Here is a 23,954-nt window from a genome sequence, read left to right on the forward strand (position 1 = left end):
GATCTGATTCCCTTCTCTGTGAAATGGGCAAGAAGAGGAAGAAATGAGAGCATGTGTATAAAGTGCCTCATAGCGCAGTGCCTATGCCTGGATAATGATAATTACCTTTTTTTTTTGCTATTATAAATAGCAGTCACTAGTTTTCAAACTTTTATGTGACTCTCAATTTTTCCATTACATTTCTGTGTGGCTCATAATTTATTTTTCCTACTGTGAGCCAATAGCCCTATAGGAGAATGATTTCATTATTCTACCTTGAAGGAAGTATTAATTGTTGAATATACCTTGATTGATTAACAAGACTCCAAATCAAGTAGAATATTCTCAGGCATCTTAAAACTGTGGTTCCCCAAAATTCAGAGGTAGTCCTTTCTCCACCAAAATCTTAGAGGCATAAAAACTTAATGCATTTGGGTAATGCACATGTGAACATATAATTATTTCTGGGGAGAGGGCAAACCTTTTGGAATGTTCATTTATTCATTCTCTCATTCATTCATGTGAATATTCAGTAAACATCTGCTGGTTATTGAGTACGTGCTAGGCACTGGTGGAAAATTGGCTGCTGGAAGAATTTTATGGAGAAGATAAATTTGGGAGAAAAATCAAAAAGTCAAATTGATAACAACACCTGTTTTATTTTCGTTGGTTGCATCTGTTGTCAAAAAAGAAAAACTTGAATCTACTTAGGGCAGGCTCTTAAGAAGGGAATTGAATAAAAACAGAAGGTGAAACTGAGGAGTTTTATTTTATTTTCCCAAGCCAAGAAAAGTCTAAAGTGACAGCAGCCCAAACCGTTTTAGCCTTGGACCAGACAACTTTTAACCTGACCCCTCTCTCCACCCACTGTGAAGTTCAAGGGGTTGATAACCCCCCTGAATTATGTACAAAATTATGGGAGTATTTACATTTTCTGGGCTTCATAGCTGGCATCAAAATTTCAAATTGGTGACTTCCTATAAAGGGGATGGTGTCCTATAAAGCTAAGAACCCCTGACTTCCATTCAAACAGACCCTCTCATTTTAAAGTAACCAAGGAAGTGACAGGCCAACCACCACAGAATGCTTTTGAGACCAGTTTTATGAGTAGTGCAAAGTTTTTTGGGTTATGAATTAGTTTACTAATTAGTTATTAGCAATTAATATCAATCAATAAAGTCTTTGGCTGCTTTTATGATTCATGACATTAAGTATTAATAATAATTAATAGTACTAGTAATGACTAATCACATAATTGATTAGTAACAGAAGAGTCTTTAAAGTGCCTTTCAGTGCTGTTTGGATGTAAATGATAATTAAAAATTTCACAAATAACAGTGACCATACAAATGATGAGGAGTTATTGTGTGGCCAGAAGCCTCATCTCCTGGTATAGACTCCACTGGGCTACATGTGGGTCTCTGTGTATACCTGCGTCTGGTCCAAAGTCATTACCAAGAAGGTAATCAGTACATTTTGATTGAACAAATGAGTGAGACTCATTGTGGCTCCTTCCTTGTCCCTCCTGGGTGAGAAGCTCTGGAATCTAGGCTGGAGCAAAACACCCAAGAGGGTTCTTGCTTGAACTCAGAGCCCAGAGATTGGAATTCAGGGGCCTCGGATGACAGGTGTGCCCTTGGCCTGGGCCAGGCAGGTGCTTCTGTTTCCTGTGCACCAGCTCTGCCTCCCCTTTGGTGACAGCTGAGGGCCATCTGAGGGCACGGTGACGCGACGGGACGCCCGGCTCTGACACATGCGGCCTGGGCCTCACTGTTGCCACCTCTTCCTTCTTGTTTCGTGTGACGGAAACAGAAACAAAACATAAACTAAATCGATTATCATAAGGTCACAGGTCTAGCCCCTGAAAGACTAGACAAGACTTAAAGGAAATTAGACTGCAGCCGAATGTAATTAAAAAGCGTTTGAGAGAAATTGAGTATAATAACCCTGTGTGATGATTCTTTTAGAATGGCGTCTGGTACATTGCCTTGGACATAGGATTTAAAAACAAAGCTGTAAAATGCCTTGTAGTTAATGGCCCTACTTTAGATTTATTTCTTTGTGCTGCACGTGCCTAGTACATTGTTGGACATCATATCATAGACCAGGGCAAACAGAAGCATGAGACAAGGCTCATAGCTGGGGCTCAGTAAGGCCTTCTGGATAGACTGGGTGGTGTCTTGGTCAGCTCAGGCTGCCATAACAAAATACCATAGACTGGGAGGCTTAAATGACAGACACTTATTTCTCACAGTTCTAGAGGCTGGGAAGTCTAAGATCAAGGTGCCAGCTGATTCGGTTCCTGGTAGGAGCCTCTTCCTGGCTTGTAGACAGATGACTGCCTTCTCCCTGTGTCCTCACCTGGCGAAGAAGCGGAGAGCTCTGATCTCTCTTTCTCTTCTTATAAGGACACTAATCTTGTCACAGGGGCCCTACTTTCATGAGCTCATCTAGACCCAATTACTTCCCAAAGGCCCCACCTCCAAACACCATCACCCTGAGGTTAGGGCTTAACATATGAATTTGGGGGCTACATAAGCATTAAGTCCATAACAGATGGGGAAGGTCTCTTGGTACCAATAAGTCCATGGTTCTTTAGTTCTTGTTCCTTATCTTTCTGCTTTAGCCAGGGCTAGAGATGGGGATTCTCAGAGAACTTGAACCATAATCTATACCAAGAATTACTGGGAGGATCTGTCAGTGGTTCTCCCCAGGACCGACTTTGAACACCAACAGGAGGGCTTATAGAAGAACAGGAGAGGTGCCTTCTGCGTCCCTCCCTCTCCCCACCCCCCGCCCCCCCAATGCTGGAACATCCCCCATGTCCCTGGCATCATCCTTGCTTACCCACTACAGTGCTATAGTCTGTGAACTTGTGAGACCATCTCAAATCCAGAGCTCCAGTGGTGGGGTAGCCTCAGAACTGAGTCCCTGCCCACGGAGGCGCCGTGGTGTGCTCTGCAGATGTCTGTGGGCTCTTGTTCTCTGCCAGTGATGTTTGTTTCACATAATTAAACTGACAACTGAAATGCCAGGTAAGTCTTCTGAAACTCACTCTTTCATCATGTCCTGACTCAAGAGTGCACAGTGGGCCCAGATTTCCAAAAATCCAAGCTTTTTACCCAATTGGTCAAATCCCTTATCTCTTACTCCTCTTGTCTTATCCAACCTTGGTTTCTTATTCCAATTTGATTTTTTATCATGAAATATTTTAGACGTATTCAATACAAAAAGCATAGAAAATAATATAAATGCTCAGGTACCAACCTCTCAGCCTAAGAAATAAATAAAATGTAGCTGCTGCCCCCTCCCAGCCCTTTATAAACAGGACCACGAAGCACAAATCTGGGAGAAGCAAAGGCAGCAATTCAGCAACGTGCTTAAGCACAAGGGTTTTGGGGCTGGGTAGACCCAAGGGGAATTCTGGCTCTGCTTCCTTGCTGGGCAAATTCAGGAAAATCACATAACCTCTCAGAGCCTCAACTTTCTTAATCTGTAAAATGCAGATGATAAGGGTGTGTACCTCCCAGAGACACTGTGAAGAATAAATGGAGGAATAAGGCAGGTAATAGTGCTTACCCAGTGCTGGGCAAGTGGGGTGCGCTCAGTAAATGGTGGTGGAGGTTTCTGCTTGCGGCTGTTGGGCTTTCATAATCTTGGATTTGGACTACAGAGATGGGCCCCAGGGGAACCGTTTCCCCACCCACCCTTACTCCAGGGGCGGCCTGGGGACTTGTCAACGCCCAGACCCAAGCAGGAGGACAGAGAATGTACCTCCCTTGGTGGGGGCCATGGACAGACTGATGGGGTGCTTGATGGGTTTTAGGTGCTCGTCCTGGCTGTGAAGCAGCTATTTCCAGAGTTTGAGTTCATGTGGTTGGTGGATGAAGCCAAGAAGAACCTGCCTTTGGAGCTGGATTTCCTCAACGAGGGGAGGAACGCCGAGAAAGTGGCCCAAATGCTCAAACACTTTGACTTCTTAAAGGTAGGAGGTCAGGGCCATGGGGCCCTGGTGGTCGGGCGGAAGAGGGCAGGGGATAACTGGTCCCAACCCTGAGCATCCCGCCTTGCAAGACATGAGCGGGGACATCTCCTTCCTGAGTCTTCTCTCTGAGGGTGACTGATTTGTCCCTGGTGATGCACATTAAAGGCCTTGAAGGCAAAGTTATTGATACAAATTAGCAAAGGGGATTGTTGACTTTTTGAACAAATATTTTTTTATTGAATGACCTACAGTTGCAAGACCTTGAGCACCCTGAGAAACAGAGACCGTGTTTATACTGTACTTCTGCTATCCGGATTGATTAATAGAGATGGGGAGACTGAGGGTGCATCTACCCTAGCTGCCTGAGAGTCCTAAAGCTTGGTTCACGGGAGGAAGACCTACAACTGTGATGATCAGTGTGGCGTCTTGATACGCTGATTTGGTGGAAGGTGTAGCCACTGGCAAAGTTCAGCTTTTTGAGTGAGTTGTGGGTCAGGTCTGTCAAGATGCCCCCAGTGTGCTTGACTGGCTTTTCCTTAAACAGCCCTACAAGGCAAATGCCATTATTTGTACAGACCCTCTTGCTTGGGCAAATCCAGATGATCTGGTAACATTGCCCCAGCCTTGAGCTTCAAACCACCAATTCAATGAAAACTTGGCTTTCTAATGCAAGTAATAATATTAACTAATTAGAATAATGCTGTGGGATCTGAATTATGCTTCCACTTACATATTCCTTTTCTTTCATTCCATTATTCCACATTTATTGAGCATTTTCTGAGCCTGTTACTGTGCTAGGATCTGGAGGGTACCTAGATTAGTAAGAGATGGTTGGCTCCTGCGTGGGAAGACTTCCCATCTAGTGGGGGACAAACACACAACATGTTGTTATCGTACAGGTTGGTTAGCACTATGCCAGAGACTGATCTTTGTTTCTGTGGATGCCCAAGAGGAAGTACTTAATTCCACCCAGATAAGGAGCTCAGAGGGGGCTTCCAAGATGTGTTGATTGTACAAAGGGATGGGCAATGTTTACTGAATGTTTCTTCTGTGGCACTGAACACTATGCTGATACTAGGACACTGAATCCTTCCAACAACCATCATCCCATTTTACAGATGGTAGTCTTAGAGGAGAGGAGTTAGGGTACAAACAGGATTTTCTGACTTCAACTCTGAGGCTCGTCTAAGGACATTCTGTTGCCTCTTAGCCGGCAGGGGTGGTCCTCCGCTCCAAGCAGAACCGTCTCCTCCACTGTTCCCATGGAAACAGCAAAATCATCCCCTGGCTGGGGCCAACTAGCATCTGTCAGACCAAGACATGTAATAATAATAATAATAACACAAATTTTTGAAACGAGGATGCCAAATGGGTAAATAATTAGTGTAATGATTTGACCTGCTGCTTCTAAAACCCTCACACCATTCCTAAGACAATGTTAGAATTAAGGCTCCTGAGTAATTAATTTTCTCTAAACACATAACAAGTGGGAAGCAAATTTTGCGTTGCGAACCCAGTTCAGCTCTTAAAACAGGAGATAGATTGCTTTTGCACACTGGCACCCCATCACAACATCTGTGCATAATTAAGCCTCAGCAAAGAGTTTACCTCTCGGTGTGTGAGGCCTCTTCCAGTGGGGTTTAATAACCTCAGCCCTGTGCTATAAATCTCTGAGCCTCAGACAGGCACTGAATGCAAATGTGGTGTCGGGGAGATGGGGAGAAGGCGAGGGGGCAGCCGGCCTAACAGTCAGACCAGGGCATTTGTAGATCTGGCATCAGCGTGTGTGTATGCTGTGGGGAGGGGACAGGACAAGCAGTGAGGTTTGTGACTGACCTTGGGGACAACTGGGACAAGATAGAGGGAGAAGCCTTACAACCACAGGGTTTGGGACTGGAAGGGATGAGGGTGTGTCTGTATATGTGGAGGTGGGGGGCCTGGTGGGGGGTTGTCTCTTGAGCAGGGGCCACACCAGGGCTTTTTAGTGCTAGGTAAGGGGCCTGGGACACTCCAGAAACTGTGGGCGAACGCTGAGGAGATGAGCATGCATTTGGTGAAACACCATAACTTCCTAAGACTCTCAAAGCTTAAGAAGCGCTGATGTGTAATAATTAGTGTTAGTTAATATTTTTTACATGCCTATGCTGTGTTAGACACTTTTAAAGTGCTTTATGTATATTTACTCTTTAATCCTTATACAGCCCCACAAGGGAAATGCCATTATTAGCTCCATGTCAGCAGCGGGGAAGCTGAGGCCCAGAGAGATGAAGCCACTTGCCCAAGGTTACACGGTTTCCTGGTAAGGGACAGAGGCAGCCTGGCCCCAAGCCTGCATGTTAAACCTCTGAGCTCTTCTCCCTCTATAATAATTTATGGGCAGATCTGAGTTATGCTGAACTGTCTGTTGCATTAGCTCTCAGCCCCGGTTGTGTTTCAGAACCAGTGAAATTCTACGTGGCTGTCATACGGCAGCTGCCGTGCTGAGCTCCAGGACCTCACACGTGCTAGTAAGAAGTAAGGAGCGTCGCTTTCCTTGTAACTGTCGTCACCCTTTTACAGTGAGGGAACTGGCACTCAGAGAGGTTATAAAACTCACCCAAGTCACACAGCTTGGAGGTGGCAGAGCAGGGGCTCCAGCCTGACAGTCTGACTTCAGGTCTATGCTCTGCTCCACTGGGCTCGGCTAATGGGACGACTGTGGCCCTGGATGACGGGGGCTGGCCCGGACAAGCCGGGTGTGCTGACCAAGCACAGGAACAAAGAGGAAGCACAGGCCAGTTAATGAGGCTGAGGCCAGGGTTTGGGGCTGGAACTTTCCATAATCTGTGCCCTCCTTCCGAGGGTCAGGATTGGCTCTGGTGTGGGGGCAGGCAGAGCCTACAGGAGTGGGCCCTCAGCTCTGTGGTGAGGAGTTTAGACGCCAGACCCAGAGGTCCTGATGGCCTCCGTGGGGTCAGCAGGCACCCTGGCCAGGAGCCTCTCGGGGTTTATTTTTGTTTGGGCAGGGGACAGCGTGGTTCTTATAGCCTCTTTAAAAATTTTCTCTTTCATTTTCCATTCCTTGATGGAAGAAGCTGAGGAAGGAATGGTGGTGAAGCATTGCTGTTGGGGTGAAGTAAATTTCACCTTACAGCCCCAGAGCCTCCTGCTCACATGATGATTTAGGGGCGAGTCACTTGACCTTGTGTCCCCTGTCAAGCCAAGTTTCTCCTAATTGAGCAGGAGGCACATTTGCATTTTGCAGTCATTTCCATGTTACATCCATCGAGGGGCAACTGCAGCCCTCCCTGAGCTCCCAGGACAGACCCTTCTGCCTCCCATTTTTTTGCTGTCTCTGCTGTTTCAGAGCGAAGCAGCTGAAGCAGGCGCACATTCCACTGGGAGACTGGGTTGGTTGCATCTGGGGGGAGACTAGGGGGAAAGGTGGAAGAGGGGGAACCCAGTACACTGGTGACCCTGACTAACAAGCCCAGGGAGTCTCCAGCTTTTGGGTTTTCTCTCTGGTCTGTGGCTCTTTCTTGGCTGTTTTCCCTGTTGCCCCAGGCGGATATGGAGGCGGGGTCTGACCTCCAGTTTCCAGAGCCCCAGGCACCCACGGCCAAGCTTGGGTCCCAAACAAAGCAGGGGAAGGACTTAACCCCCAAATATGTCCCTTTCATTTGGAAGCCACCGCCAACAGCAGCAAACTTGCACTCATATTTTTAAAGAGATTTTTTGAAAAATGCCAAGCGAGACTGAATTTTGAGTTCAAAGTAACATAGGGTCACAAATTTCTCTAATGGCCTAGATTTTCAAATGGCAAAAACTGCAGGGAAGGAGCAAACCAAAATGACACCTTGATTTCAGTAGGAACTTTTGTTCCAGGGAGCCCAGGGTGTTCACTTGTATGTATGGCACCTTTTGTCCCCAGAGCTCCTTATTGAGATGGAGCAGGAACAATCTCCTTTCTAATGAGGGAAACTGAGGCATGGAGGAGTTAAGTGTCTGGACTCAGACACAACAGTTGTTAGCAGAACCAGGAACAAGAAAGGTTTCTTGGCTTGAGGGCTGCTATCTTACTGCTAGTTGAGCTTTGGGGGTTGGGATGAGGGAAGTCCTTATTCCCCAAAACACTTGAATTAGGTGCCCTTGCTTCTTCATTTGTAAGTGGAATAAACCCATTAAGTTGTTGGGGAATCATGGCATGCTGAAATCCTGGTCATTCCTCCCTCCTGGCCATGGTGGGACTCATAGGTGTCACTCACTCACATGGCAGCCCAGCAGTCCTTGGTGCAGCCCAATCTCTTGGCTACTCCTGGGGAAATCTGTTCTCTTTTTGGCTGTTGGGTGTCCTTAGAGTCAGAGGGGGTTGGAGAGCATATCAGTTAGGAATGCATTTGTCTGCAGGTAACTGACAGCTCCATTCAGAATGTCTTAAACAAAAAGGATGTGTTTTCCTCACATAGCAAGAAGGCTTGTAGCAGTTGCCTGTTGATATTGTCTCAGTGGTTTGACAGTATCAGAGCTGGCATCTCTGTGATTTTCTTAGACTTTTCCTCATGGTTATAAGATAGCTGCTGCAGCTCCAGGTAACACATTCACTCTCAAGGTAGGAAGAGAAGGGTAAGAAGAGTTGCAATATTTACAAACATCCCTTTTTATTAAGAAAATAAAAACCTTCCTACACCCCCTAACAGACCTCCACTTATGTCTCATAAGCCAGAACTGTGTCACGTGGCCATAATTATTGCAAGGCAGGCAGGGAAAGTATTTAGTTTCCCCTGTCTCAGGGGAAGAGGAGGATTGGGAATAGGTGTTGGGTTAGGCTTCAGCACTGCCTGCCACAGGAGGCTTGTAGGAAACGGGCATGAGAAAACTCATGACTTCGTGACTGAAAAATTTATCACTCAGCAAAAATTCATTCATTCAATCATTCATACATATAATAACACCCATTGCACAGGTGAAGAAACTGAGGCAGAGGGTTTATATTCACATGAGGAGCCTGAAATAAGCCCGGTGTGAGAGAGAAATAGCTTCTAACACCAACTCTGGCTCAGATATGAGAGGTTCCATGCATTTTCCCCTAAGTCCCAGTTTTAGTGTGGGCTCTTCATTGTGTCTGGAAGGCACTGAGGAGGGTGGGAAGCCCTCCTCTGGTCCCCAGGCAGGAGGGGTCACTAAAGGAGGCCTGGCGCCTCGCTGGTGGTGGTGGAACAGCCTACCCTTCTCTCTTGGCCTGCCTCCCGCTTCCGCCACCAATCCCTGCTGGGGGGGGCCTTCCCTTCTGTTCCTGGGAGGAACGTGTGCTGATGTCTGGCTCACGTGCCCGTCTGCAGCCCTTGCCCGCAGCTTCCAGCCTCCTGCCTCCTTCTGACCTGCCCTTTCCTGTTCCAGGTCCCCCAAATCTACTGGGAGCTGTCCACCAAGCGGGTCCTTCTGATGGAGTTTGTGGACGGCGGGCAGGTCAACGACAGAGACTACATGGAGAGGAACAAGATTGACGTCAATGAGGTAAGGTCAAGGGTGCTTGGCTGCTGGCGAGGGACGCGGGCTTGGGCGGGGCTGCCTAGCAAGGGCAGTTGTGTCTGGGTGAGGTCTCACGGCCTTGAAGTGGGGCCTGTTGTCTGAAGAATTATAACATCTCTGAGCACAAAGCAGCCTTCCAGGTCCTCTATGGCGGCTCTCTGCCCATCTCCTAGAGCTGGGGTTGGCAGCAGGCAGTGGGGTGGGGCATGTGCTGAGCCCCACCTGCCCCCCCCAGCAGCTCCTGCCTGGACAGGGGATTACCATCTGTCTTCTTGTGCCATCTGAGCCCTGCAGTGCAGAGAAACTGAAGAACAGCGGTGCAAATCCATGGGACTTAATCCTCTGCCCTGCGGGCTCTGGACGCACCTCCTCCCTCTTCCTGCCCTCCCCAGATCTCCAGGTATCAGGCCAAAGGGGCTCAGCAGTAGCCAGCTAGTGGCCTAGAGTGAAAAAAAGAGGGACTTCTGTCTCCCGCCTGCCACCTGATTGGCCTCAGAGAAAGCTGACCGGTGGGCTGGGACCTGTACCCCATTTTCTTCTTCTTGGTCACCATGGGGTCCCACAGGTAGGGATGGGGTTGTCCTTTTTCCACCAGCGTTCATCATTTTTTAGTCCCTACTCTGTGCTAGGTGTGAGGGTTCAGAGAGGAACTAGACACAATTCCCTTTGTCAAGGAGTTCCCAGCCTAGCATTGGAGTCAGACACACAACTCTATCCTTATAGCCATCTCTCAGGCAACGCAACGAGGGGTGAGCCAGTCCCCAGGGAGCCACAAGGAAGAAGTGCTCACCTCTGCCCCAGGCCGGCTTCCCCAGCAGGATGAGCGGGAATTTGCCAGGGATGTGTGTGTGTGTGTGTGTGTGTGTCGGGGTGGAGGAGTTGGGGACGCAGAGGTGGTACTGCAAGGAAGGGTAAAGGAGTGGTGAGGTTTTGCAGGGCTGCAGGCAGATGGTGAAGGCCTTGGGCATGACCCCGAGGTACTGGGGAGTCACTGAAGGGTGAGGAGTGCAGTGACGTGACCACTCTGGCTGGTGGGAGAAAGGAAGGAAGGAAAGGGACCAGACCCAGTAGAAGTGAATGCTCTTGGCTACTCCCTCTCGGGCAGCACACGAAGATGAGCCTGGGGTCCCAGTGGTGGCCCAGAGGAAAAAGCCATACTTTGGCTCAGCAGACGAGCCAGTGGGAACGGCAGGAGAGTGTGCAGATTGTGAGCCCAGGCCTTGGGTGCCTGTGTGGCCTCTGCAATGCGGACGATGATAGCCTTACTTCTAAGAAGGTTGGGAGGACCTCAAGAGTTAGTGCACAACAGTGCTTAGAACGGTGCCTGGTGTATGCTGAGCACTCCAAAATGGCAGCAGGACTTTTGTTTTCACTCTTTTCTTTGGGCTCTGGCCTTTCCTTCCTCCTCCTTTATCTCCTTTTATGGTTAATGTTTGCTGAATGCCTGACTCCCTGTGCCAGGCCCTTTCCTCCATAATAAACTCAGGAAGGAGGTCTTATTGTCTCCATTTTGCAGATGAGGAATCAGAGATTCAGAGAAGGAAGGTAACTTGCCCAAGGTCACACAGCTAGTAGAGCTAGGATTGAAACCCAAGTCTCTCTGACTCCAGTACTCCTCTTAGTTCGTAAAAGGAGGGCCTGCAGCAGAGGGTATGGAGCTGCTGCCAGGAGCATGTTTAGCCACAGCTGGCCTTGGATGTTGGGGACAGCTATTGTCCCCTGACTTAGGGAACAGTGCTCCCAGAACCCTTCAGGGGCCTCTGGATGGGTGGGGAGGCTGGGTGGGCCTCTCTACTCCCTACCCTGCTTCACCCAGGGCAGCTCTGCCATCGCCTCAGTTGCCTATTGGGCTCTTTTGGAAGAGATCTGCTGCTCGGGGGCTGGGGGCAGGGGGAGGATGAGAAAACTACTGTTCCAATTCAGGGGACGCTCAGAGAGATAGCAAATGTCTTTCCCGAGGTCACCTGGCAGTAGCACAACTTGGGGCTTCTGACTCTGCTTCCCTCACTGTTGGCTAGGGGGTGTCTGGGCAGAGCTTCCTGCAGAGGAGGGAGTGGTAAGACCTGCTTGCCCATCTCTTCCTCTGTTGGTTGGGGTGGGGGTATGTCCCTGCATCTAGCCAGGGATCCTTTGTTCTTTGTCCACCAGGACTCTTGAGTACAAAGTCTTTGGCGCCAGTGAGGAGGGGAAGGGAGGGGAGGAGAGAGGAGGGGAGGGGAGGTCACCTCTTGTTTATCCTGAACAGTCTTAAAGGGGAGCAGGGTCTCTCTGCCTGCTGATCAGGAAAGACTCCAGGGGCCTCAGGTTACTGGCATTTAGTTACTGCCAGCTGCGGTGGGCTTTTCATGCCAGCAGCACCCCTAAATTCATTAATCTCTTTGGATCCAGTGAACCTAGGGCTGTAATGGCGTTTAATCAGGCAGCTTTGATTTTCAAAGACAAGTGCAGACAAAGATGTGCTCTGGTGTAGTTGCTTGCTCTTGGCTGAGTGAGGTACCTGGGAGGAGGTTGGAGGTGGCTGGTGGGAGCTGGGGCTGGGTGATGCCCTCTGAGGGCCTGGGCTCATCTGCTGCTGCTTCCAACCCTCTTGAACCAGCTTTGCAGATAAGGCCAGCGTTCTGTGCAGAGCAGACCCTTGGTGGACATCCTATGAATTAGCAAACAAATTAAGCCAGTCTCATGCCCTGGATTGGCCTCTATGAGGCAGGGCTGGGGTAGAGTGTTGGTTTTTGTTTCCGTGGACATACAGAGTCGGGCAGGCTGATATCAGAGTAGTTTGGGAAAAACAATAGCAATAATTATTATAAGCAACTTATATGTACCAAGCATGTGACAAATATAATCTCTACTCCTTACAGATGTCCTCCAAGGATATATCGTTAACCCCATTTATAGATGAGAAAGGTGAAGCTCAGAGAGGTTAAACAATTTGCCCAACATCACACAGCTAGCAGGGGCAGAGTCAGGAGTCAAACCCAGGTCTGCATGACTTCAAAGTCCTTGCTCCTCCACCTTCTCTGTCTCCCTCCCAGGGATTTGCCTGGGGCTGCAGTGGATCCTGGGGCCACCTGGTTGACAGCCATGCCAGTAACTCCTCGAAGAAGGAGTTGGAATACTGACAGAAGTTTTGCCCAGCTCCCAGAGCACCATCTAAATGCAGCCCTTCTCTCTCTAGCTTACATCAAGTTCATATTACAAACGTTGTTCCATTTTCTAGAGATGTTGTGAGGACTAGATGAGCCCTCCTAGCACAGCTCCTGGCGAGTGGCTAGAACTCTGAACTGGTAGCTAGTTGATGGTTGTTGCTGTTTTCATTATTATTATCATCACTGGGCCCTGCCCTTTCCTCCATCACCTCCTTTGACCATTAACGTTTACTGACTGCCTGACTCTAGGTGCCAGGCCCGATCTGCATTACAAACTTAGGAGGGAGGTCTTTTCTCTGTTTTGCAGATGAAGAATCAGAGACTCAGAGAGGGAAGGTAACTTACTTGAGGTCCCAGATCTTCATGGTACACCTCAGTGAGTTTTCATATGGATATACTGTGTACTCACCAGCCAGATAAAGGGACAAACCATTTCTGGCCCCCTGGCAGGCCCCCTCCTGCCCCCTCCCAGTTGATACCCTCACCCCCACCAGAGCTCCCGCTATTCTGACTTCTGTCACCATAGATCACCTTCTCCCTTACTGAATTTCATGTCAATAGCATCATACCATGTAGTAATTTAGGCCTGGCATCTTTGTCCTCAATTGGCTGTGGGTCTTTTCGGGAAGCTCTGTTCTCTTCCATTGGTCTGTTGGTCTGTCCTTGCAATAATAACCATACTGTCTTAATTCCTTATTTCCTTAATCTCCTGCCCCTGGCTTCTAGGGTTTGCATGACCTGGGAGCCTCCTTGGTAGTATTCTGAAATGATGTCATTAAATACTTCCACAGGAACCTCAGGCTGGGCAGTGGGCGCTGGGCCACGTGCTCTACTGTGCCGTTGCTGACCATCGGTGAGGTTGGGAGACTAGGGACAGGCCCTACTGTGCAGAAATTAACCTGTTATGGCTCTTACCAACCAACCTCAAAGCCACAGGCCTCATGGAAGACTAGTGGTGTGTGTGTGCATGTGTGTGTGTGTGTATGTGTGTGTGTGTGTGTGTGTGTGTGTGTATGTGTAGCATGAAAGACTCCACATGACTGAAAGTTTCTAAAAAAATTCTGAGGTTCTAAAACCTCAGTCTAGGACTGTGGGACTGAGTGGGCCTGTCCCTGGAGTGACTCTCCCTCCTGAGGACAGCCTGGCTGTGAGTGTTGCTTGGGGAGGGAAATACAGGGGACAGATAGGAGTGACAAGGGGCAAAGATCGCACCGCAAATCCTGGGGGAGAGGATAGTTAGTGGCATCTTGGCTGCTACAAGTTGTTGACTCAGCTGGAAGATGGGGCTCAGCAGGAAGTGGCTCTAGAAGGAATTGTTCCCGAGGGTGGGGAGGGCTCTAGACCCCTCCAAACACTTGTTAGTCATCCCCACTCCACTTTGAAGAGGCCTCCTCACCTCGCAGCGTCCCAGCCCAGTTGGGCTAGTATGTGAGGACCTGAAGACCAGTCCAAGTGGCCAGTTCCCCATAGACTCAGGTAGGGAAACACCAGTTTAGGAGACAAGAGACCTGGGTTCAAGCTCCATCTCTGCCAGTGGTCCGCTGTGTGACCTTGGACACATCACTCCCCTCCTCTGGGCCTCAATTTTCTTACCGAAGGCGTTGGGTTATCTGGACTCTAAGGGTCTGTCCTGCTTGGATACTTTACAGAACAGCGACTCTTGGCTTGCTTGGAGATAAGACTTGAATGCAGATTCCTGGGCCCCACCCCAAACTTACTTATCAGAATCTGGGGTGGGAAGGGTTGCAAGAATCTGCATTTTAACAAACCCTCCGGGTGGTTCAGGCACTCACTGGAGTTCAGGAACCACCTGCCACAAGACCAGGGGGTCCCTGGCTGCCCCAGGTGAGCCCACAAGCCTCACCTCCACTGTTTTGCACGTCCAGGCCCTGCCCGGGTGTGTTGTCTGGCCAGGGAGCACAGAGCCTGGGGAGCCAGCAGCCTGCAGGGGCCCTCGTTTGTCTGTGCTCTGAGCCCAGAAGCAGCATATTATTGAGGGCCTGACCCGGTGATCATATTTGCCAGTCACTTTAAGAGCTGGTGACAGTGACTGTCATTGATTTCATTAAGAATAAAGGTCGTGCAGGAGCACGCTTTCCTGGGCTGAATGGAGCCTCCTTAAGCCACAGGACGACTATTGATTGCAGGACCTTTATCGAAGGTTAATTGGATTTCAGTGAGTGTGTGTTTAAGACCCCACATGGGCTGAGGCCCAATTGAATTTGTGTGAAATTAGCTGGGAGAAAGGTGACAAAGTCCGGAGCTGGGGTTGGGTGAGACAGGGACTGGAGGCCTGGTGGGCAGCATCTGCAGCCTGTGAAGGACGGGTTGGGTGCAGGGATGGCGTGCTTGCAAGAGACGCCAGTCTGTCCATCCCGGGGGCCCGGGAGCCTGCTGGGGAGAGAAGGCCGGGTGCTCCGCAGTGGTCATTATGTGGACTTTGACCGAGTCCTCTGTCCCCATGATGGCCCTCTGGTCTGTGGTGTGGCTTGTAGAGCCTGTCTTTTTACCACTCCAGAGAGTAAATCTTGTCTTCCGTAAGGATCTGAAGGGGATTTGGAGGTTTAGCTCTTGCTTTGGACTCCCAACCCATGTATCGGAGGTGCCAGGGCCCGAGTTGCTGGCCTCTCTAGGCTCCGAGACAGCAAACATCAAGTTCCCCCACTGTCGGCTTAGGGTGCCCTGCCGTCTAGCCTGCTGAGCCATTTTTCAGTAGCTGTCTGCTCCCCTCTGGCAAACACAGCCTGGCTAATCTCTTTGTGTGCTGTTTTTGGCCATTCTACTCTCTGTTGCAGTGGGGTCTCGGCCTTATTTGTTGCTTTTAGAGTCATTTTAAGCGGGGCTGGTGAGGGAATGCAGTCAGTGCCTGGGTTCCATCTGCTGTGTGTAGCCAGCCGCCCTTGCCATGTTTCTTCCTTCGAGTCGTTTTTCTATTCCGTGTCACTGGAGAAGCAGTGAAAGCATCTCAAACGCGTCTTTCAGCAGACGTTTCTTGAGCACCTACTAGGTGCAGGCCCCTCGTGTCAGTGCCATAGGAGAGGTGTGAACAGAGCGTGGGACAAGTGGGCTGGTCAGGCATCACCGAGGCTGCGTGTATGATGGGAGGGGCAGAGGGTTCAAAGTCGGGCCACCTGGGGTTGTGTGCAGCTCTGCCATTTATTGGCCAGGTGCCCTTGGGTAAGTTACTTAAACTCCGAGTCTGAGTTTCCTCATCTGTACAGTTGGAGTGATAACCATACTTCCTTCACAGGGTCGTTGTGTGGCTTTGCAGGCTGTGAAGTTCTGTTAAAACAAAAAAAAAAGTCCTTTATAATTCATGAGGTTATTAGTCACGGAGGCATGTCTTCCTCCACAGAATCTCCAAGAATCTTCTTGCTCCTCTCCTGTCCACCTACCTCTGTTGTCCACGAGTATGTAGACTCCGGGGTGATCCGTGGTCACTGACTGAGCAAATGGGCACCCCCTTTCCTATGTCTAAAAGCCACGCTGCCCACGTGCTTCCTCTTGTCTCCCGACACCGGCTCGGATTGTGTAGGACATTTGCTTTGTGCTCAGCATCACCCACCACTTGGCGGGTCACTCTGGTTCGGTGCTGGAAGGCGCTCAGAAGACTAGGGAAGAGAAGCCAGAGGGGCACAAAGACCCCCGGGTTACTGAAATCACTAGAATGAAAACACCTCCTCCCATCGTCCACCCTCCGTACCTTCTCACACCAAATCTTGAGAAGCTTGGGGATGTTGGAAGGGTCCAGGTGCGCACAGATGGGTTCCTGGAGACTTATTTCCCCAACAGTAGGCGTGTCAGGAGTGGGGAACGGCGGCGCTTTGGAGTTGGCCTTCCTGGCTTCTGTTGCTGGCTCTGCTGCTTGCGAGCTGTGCCGCCTCGGTGGAGCTCATCACCCTTGGGAAGGCCCAGGTTCCTGCTGTAAAGTGGATACAAGAGAGGATCAGGGACTTCCCTGGCGGTCCAGTGGTTAAGATTCCACGCTTCCACCGCAGGGGGCACGGGTTTGATCCCTGGTTGGGAAACTAAGATCCCGCATGCTGTGTGGTGTGGCCAAAAAAAAAAAAAAAAGTATTGGATTGTTTGATGATTGAAACATGAAGCAGCTGGTGCAGTGCCCACAGTCCATGCTCATCACAGGCTGTTTTGCTGGAATTCTAACCCCCGGCTCCCTCTGTGGTGCTGGCAGTAAAATATTAGCCAGAAGAAGGGGGAAATGTAGGGAAGAAACCCTTTGCTCATTTTCTTTATCCTCATCCAGGTAAGGTGGACAGATGTGGACGTATTTCTTTGGAGTGAGTTGCTGCCCAAGGCAGAGATGTCAGAGGTCATCATGTGTGTCTTCCAGTAGTCGTGGCCCCTGGGATCCACTCCCCGCCACTCTGGTAGCCGTGACCCTTTGAGTCTCACTGGCCAGGAGCCCTGAGGAGCCCTTATTGGCCTGTGGATACCCCATGCCCTGGCTCTCAGGTGCTGTCCCGGTTCAAGCCGAATCTAGAGAAGCTTTCACCAAGCTCCTAGAGGCTCCGAGATTAGAGAAACTCCCCCAGGTTCCTGTAATTAACCCGGCTCCTCTTCTTTCTTCCTCATTACCGCTCCCAACACCAGGTGTGGCTGAAGAAGTTCCCACTGCCTTCATACTCAGGGACTTCATCTCAGCGTTTGCTGGTCCAAGATTGACCCGCTCCGTGAATGGGCAGCAGCGAGGGACCTGAGGCTTATACATCCCAGGGGTGGTTCCTGGGGGTGGGGTGGGCTGGAGAGTAAAACGCTCTAGGCAGTGGTCCGGTCTGGTCCTTGGGGCTGTGGTTCTGCCTCTAGAAGCCTGGGTGGACTCCAGGGGAGGGGCAAAGAGAGCTTGAATTATTAACCTCCTTATACTTAATATCGGGCTACTTGTGTGATTATTAATACCCTGCAACACCATCCTCCTGTTTCTTTCAGAGATCTGGACCTTGCTTCCTTGACACCCCCCAAGAACATTAATAGACTTTCCCTTGGGGGTGGGAATAAATTCATCCATGCAATTATAGGATAATTAAAGTACTTTCAGCCAATTCACGTTTTGAGAAAAATCCAAAAATAACTCTTTGATTTAAATATTATTTACTAAATTAATTCTTTACTCAGACTTTTTATAGATTCCTGGGTTTTCCCCTGCCTACTGTTAGAACATAAAGGCATTGCGTAATTATGGAAATCACTTACGTGAGCGGCACATTCTTTTTACATGGAACAATTAAAGACTTGTCACTGATTTTTTTTTTTTTTTTCTGAAAAGAGCTGTAGTATGGCTTTAGTTAACAGTGTATTTTTGGTTAGACAAACAGCTCTGGATTTCCCACTGCGACGCTCTTCTCCAAACGGAATGCTTTCTTGGTTGCCGTGGGGACCTGCAGAGGGTTTTGGTGCAGCTCCTGCCACCAGGAAGGAGCTTCCCAGTGAGTGGAGAGGCAGGAGGGGCTGGTGATAGAGAGCTTGTTCCCTGGAGCCAGGCCACCTGGGTTTGGATCCCGGTTTCACTAACTGCTGGCCAGGTGACCAAGCTTCCTTCTCTTTTTGTATCTCGCTTCCCTCACCTGTCTACTGCAGAGGTGGCTGTGAGTCCATGTAACGTACCTGGAATGGTGCATGGCACAGAGCGTTAGCTGTTACCTTTCTAAAAAGGTGGGATTCCTTTCTTTATGCAGATGCTGCCGTTAACAGGGCAAGGGGCAGCCTTAGAGGAACTGAACTGACATTTCTCCAAAGAAGGTATACAGATGGCCAAGGGGCACATGAAAAGGTGCTCAACATCACTAATTGTCAGGGAAATACAAATAAAAACCACAATGAGAGATCGCCTCACACCTGTGAGAATGGCTGTCATCAAGAGGACAAGAGATAACGGTGTTGGTGCAGGTTTGGAGAAAAGGGACCCCCCCCCGTGCACTGTTGGTGGGAATGTAAATTGATACAGCCACTATGGAGAACAGTATGGAGGTTCCTTAAAACACTGAAAATAGGCCTACCATATGATCCAGCATTTCCACTTCTGGGTATACGTCCGAAGGAAACGAAATCAATATTAAAATGATACCTGAATTCCCATATTCATTGCAGCCTTATTTACAATTGTCTGTTCTTGAGGAGGAGACATAGCTAAGTATATGGAAGGGGTGGAGAGAGGGTTTTGTGCCCAGTGATGGCCTTAGGTTTCTCCTGGGACTCTCAGTGCCTCTGTGAGTAGGAGGGGGCTGGCTGCCTTTCTCTGGGCAAATTGGTTCTCAGAGACTATTTACTGCAACTCTGATAGATGTTAAGAAAAATTACCTAAAATTCAGAAAAAGGAGTGTGCGGTTTGTCCTTTCAAAATCATTCTTGGGCATTGTTCAAGCAGCCTACCTGAGGATTTTTTCATATCTAAGGGAATGTACTTTTGTTTGACTTTGCTATTGACAATTAGTTAAGGGCTCAGACTGAAGTCATATGTCAACCTGTGGCTCTTATCCAGTAGAGATGCAAATAATTTCTCCCTACTAGAAAAGATAACCCAGAAGGTTATGATTTCCTTATTGCCCAGTAGGCCAATAACCAGTTTTGTATCTAATCCTGGAATCTTAGTCTCTTATTCCTGTTTAAATACCCATAAATACCCAGTCCCTCAAAATTCTCTTTGAACCAGCTCTACTTTCTTACTTGCTCCTTTACTGATGAGTTACACAATGTTTGACATGTGTTCATTCTATATTTGTGTGAAAGTCAAGTTTTTAACTTTTCGAAAATTACTCTTTGATGGTGATAGTGGGTATATTTTTTTCCAGGTTTAAAGTAAGCTACCACATGACAGAAAACAAACAAGCACATTTGTGTCGTAGAGTGTAGCGGATAAAGTGCCTTCCCACAAGCAATCACATTTTGACCTTGAATCTCGGGGTAGCTCTGTGAGGAAATAGAGTAGATGGGGCTAGGCTCACCGAACAGCTCAGGGAACTTAGACCCAGATTGAGAAGGGAGGTGACTTGTCCCCCAGGTCACCCATGCCCACAGTGGCAGGGCCAACAGGGCCCCAGAGTGAAGCCAGTGACATAGGCTGGTCCTCCCTCCTGTTTCTGCCTTCCACACTTGCCCATCCCGGTGAGATCTGGTTAAAATGAACATCAGGAACAGCCCGTAGAAGGAAAGACACCCAGGTAGGGGCCGCTGGAAGGGGAGGGCTGCTCTGGTGGCTTTGCCTGCGTGTATATGGGCCGCAGTTGGCAGCCTCTTCTCCTCCTCCTATAGCAGCCGCTCACTCCTCATGGGCCAAGGCTCCCCCAGCCTGAGTCCCCGGAGCCCTAGGGGCCACCTTTCAATGTAGTAACAGGGGGCCCGCAGCGACTAGCAATATTTCAGAAAGCTTAAGGGAGGTCATACATCTCCCCATGACAGATCTGCCCAGACTAAATGAAATGTCATTGCTCTGCTTTTGGCTGGAATTCTGCAGCTCTGTCTGGCTGCCCTGCTTATCTTGGGCTGATCAGGAGCCCTGATCGGACCTTATAGGCATCCTTGACAAATAAAAATGAATTATTACTTAATAAATGCAATTGGTTTGGCAAATACGGCCTTTCAGAGCTCGTCTCCGTAGAGCTCCAAAGAGCCTAACAGGAGGGGTTCTCAGTGGTTCTGAGGTGGGGACCTGCTGGCTCATCCAGGACCAGCTCTGGCCGGGCCCCCTCTCCCAGGAAACAGAAAATGGTGGCCCTGGGGCACCCAACATCTCAGCCTGAGTCTGGGAACTTGACACGGGGTAAAGTTCTGTTCTTGATGCCCACAGACACTGAGTACTGGGCATTCCTTTCCCCCAAGAAAAATGTCAGGAGCGTGTGGTAGCAGGGCACAGGGCGACAGTCTTAAGTGTCATGACTTTAGATAGCCTCTTTAACCCTGATTTCATCATTTCTTAAAAAGGTACAATGAAACCTAGTCTGCCGCCCTCCCAAGAGTGTTATGAGGAATCAGGAGCACCTAGGAGAGGTTACTAGGTCCCAAGCACCATGATACTCTCATTTACCTGACAGTAGCCCGTGAGAGTGGCACTATTATTATTTCCATTTTGCTGAAGTTGAGAGTATGACTAACTTCTTTAAGGTCACAAAGTTCAATTGAGAAGTGCAGAAGTTGGCCTGAGCCAGTATAGAATAGTGGTTACTGGAAGGCTGTGGGTCACACCTGGTTTGAATTCTGTCTCCACCTCTTTCCAGCCAGGTAGCTCTGGGTACATTAAACCTCGACGAGTCTCAGTTCCTAATCTGCAAAATGGGGATCATGATTGTACTTACTTTTAGGGCTTTTAATAAGGATGACAACTACTGTTACTAAAGTAGACTTATTCTTGATGATTTAATTGGAGGCCAATTATCATTGATTGGGATTCAGAGGCGACTAATGGGGTTAGGATAAGCATCAGAGGCCGGCACCTCAGCATCCCAGAAAAACGTGGAGAGACAAGGGTCTCACTCAGGTTGAAGGCAGAGTCCTATACTCACATGTTTGTCCTGTTACAGGCAAGGGGATGAATAATAGAACCAGTCTATGATATGTAACTTAGGCCTCAATGAAGCTGTTTAACAAAATAGAGCCAGTTCCTGCCATCATATAGGAGCTTATGATAGCGGGCTAGATGGTTGTTAATCAAATAATAATACAAAAAGTGTGCTAGTGATAGAAAAGTGTGAGGGTGTATGGCAGGAGAACATCACTTAGTCTAGGAGGTCAGGGAAGGCTTCCCCAGGGAGGTGATGCTCAGTTGGGGTGGAAAGGAAGAGAGGAGTGAACCAGGTGAAGAGGAGATGAAGCAATGTTCCTGGAATGTCACGTGCAAAGGCCCTGAGGTAGGAAGGCACAGAGACTATTAGAGAAGAGGAAGAGAACAAATAATGGCTGGAATGTCAGTGTGGTACAAGATGAGACCAGGGAGGGAGGCTGGGCCTGGTTGTATAGGACTTTGTAAACCAAGGAAAGGACTTGAGTCTTTATCTTAAGACCCTAATCCTATGTTCCCCATCCCACGGGCCCCAGCTCCTCTCCTCTAGCTGGGATATGTTTGTTAGTGACCATGGGGTCTAGCCGAGGCTGAGGAATGCCAAGGGCAGTGTGTGTCCTAGGGCGTCAGCTTCCTGGGTTAAGCATCTCTTTATCCCGTGGAAACCCATCAGCAGACCATCTGTGGGTCCGGGTCTGGCTCTGTTCAGCAGCTGTTCCCTAGCTGGGAAGAGGCTTTTAGCTTTAATAAAAAGGGAGTAGAGATAAGGAGGCTGCCTCGGCAGGGAGAGCAGCAGTGACAGGATGATTTAAACGGCCTCTCCAGTGTCATTTCTTCTATGCAGACATCATAAATCAGATTAGCATTGGGCTCTGGCAGGGAGGGGAGTAGGGAAAGGGGCCTGAAGGGAGAGGGGAGAAGGGCTTGTGATTCTGGGTCCTCCTGGGACTGGCCTGGAGCTGCTGGGGCAGCCCCAGAGGGTGATGGGGTCATCTATTCCTGTTCCTCAGCCCCCTGGCCTTGTTCTTTGGAGAAGGGGCAGGTAGAGTGATCCCTACCCCCACCCAGCTTTCCAACCCATATTCAGCTTTGGGGGAAAAAATGAAGAGGGACTGATAGAAGAGAAAAACCAGGGAAGAGTGGAGGGGCAGGTGTGGGAGGTGGGTGTTACAGCCTTCAGAAAACCTAGAAACAACGGTTCTCCTACCTTGCCATCCATTAAAATCACCTTGGGCACTGAAAAAAATACTGATGCCTGGGTACCACCCCTAACATTTCTGAGTTCCAGCTGAATCTAATGTGCAGCTGAAGTTAGGAAAAGCTGGATGAGCGTTCAGCTTCTATCAAGAACTATGCAATCTCAAACCATCCCTTCCACCGTGATTGCTCAGGCCTTCCTCTTGAGAGTGGCCAGATTGAGGGGCCAGAGTAGAAGTGTCTGAGGCATGTGGTAATGAGGTGCAACTCCCACCCGCCTCCCTTCTCTTTCAGATCTCACGCCACCTGGGCAAGATGTACAGTGAGATGATCTTTGTCAACGGCTTCGTGCACTGTGACCCTCACCCAGGCAATGTGCTGGTGCGGAAGTGCCCGGGCACAGGAAAGGCGGAGATTGTCCTGTTGGACCATGGGCTTTACCAGGTAGGAGAGCCCTTTCCCCCCACAGGGTCTGGTCCTGCCTGGGCTCAGAGCCCGCTGAACTCCCCTATTGGCCACAGAAATGGGAAGCAGATAGCAAGGTAGCTGAAGAGGGCCCAGCCCTACCCCTAGAGCTGTTATTTTGTGGAAGTCGAGGTCATATGAGCTCTCCAAGCTCTTGGAGCGTCAGCTTCCTCCTAATAGAGTGAGAATGATAACACCTCCTTTAGAGGCAGCTGTGAGGGGTAGATGAGATTGTGCCTGGATGTATGAGTGGACTTTGTCAGCTGCAAAAAAACCCTTTTTCCCAGGGAAGCCCAGGCTAGCCAGACCCTGGGAGGTGAGCTGCCCTTACATGAGCTGGACTTCAGGGGGAAGGGTACCTCAGCCCCAGTGAGGAGGTCATATGTAATGGGAAAGGGCGCAGGGAACTGATAGGGGTTGGATGGTCCTGACTATCCTCTGGAACTTGGGACATAGAGCTGGTTCCAGTGAGCCACGTGTGACCGCCTGGAAGTTGAGAAGTTCAGTGTCAATCCCAGGACCCAGGTCCTGGCTTGATTCCATGAGGCAGGTGGTCCTGGGGAGGTTTCCCCGATGGTCTCCTGCTCCTCCCCTCAGAGCCCTGATCCCACATCCCCAAATCTGGGCTTCCTTTGAAAGGCTCAGTGATGTTGGGCATGTTAGTTTAAGGTAGACACAGCCCCCAAGTGAACGATGGCCTAAACACAACAGATGTCTAATTGCCTGCTCACACACCAGTCTGGGGTGCGTGGAGGAGCCTGAAAGCAGGGGCTGACCGAGGCTGTTGCTCCCAGGTCTCCTTGGGGGTCTCGCCATCCACCAGCAGCAGGGGAAGGGCTCAGAGGAGCATGCATGGGAAAGTCTTCATGGACCAGGCCTAGAAGTGGAGCTTCTGCCACATTCCAGTGGTCAGAGCTCAGGCAGAGGGCTCCATCTAACTAGGAGGGAGGCGGGGATCTTAGACTGTACTTGGGAAGAAGAGGGGAATATAGATTTTGGTGGGCTTTTGGTAGCCTCTGCCACTCAGGACCAAGGCTGGCCAAATAGTGGCTTTGTCCTTGGACCTTCAAGGATGGCTGACTGTGGGAGAGGAGCAGGCATTGTGCAGGAGCTGTGGTCTCCCTCCGCTCCCCTTTGCAGTGGTCACACCAGCCAGGGACTAGGT

General features: G+C 49.5%; 1 protein-coding gene across 8 annotated transcripts in view; it reads left to right on the forward strand.

Moving 5' to 3' along the window:
- The window catches only part of ADCK1 (aarF domain containing kinase 1), a 108,146-nt gene that overhangs the window by 76,640 nt on the left and 7,552 nt on the right, over positions 1 to 23,954 (forward strand). For 7 of the 8 annotated variants that reach the window (XM_036844885.1, XM_036844887.1, XM_036844888.1 and 4 more), the window contains 3 exons: positions 3,806 to 3,964; positions 9,341 to 9,457; positions 22,619 to 22,768. In XM_036844885.1, the coding sequence (XP_036700780.1) occupies positions 3,806 to 3,964; positions 9,341 to 9,457; positions 22,619 to 22,768 (426 nt within the window). The remainder of the gene's footprint in view (positions 1 to 3,805; positions 3,965 to 9,340; positions 9,458 to 22,618; positions 22,769 to 23,954) is intronic. The other variant, XM_036844886.1, reaches the window with a different exon arrangement.

Source organism: Balaenoptera musculus, chromosome 2, assembly GCF_009873245.2.
Source record: "Balaenoptera musculus isolate JJ_BM4_2016_0621 chromosome 2, mBalMus1.pri.v3, whole genome shotgun sequence".
Taxonomy (NCBI): Eukaryota; Metazoa; Chordata; class Mammalia; order Artiodactyla; family Balaenopteridae; genus Balaenoptera; species Balaenoptera musculus.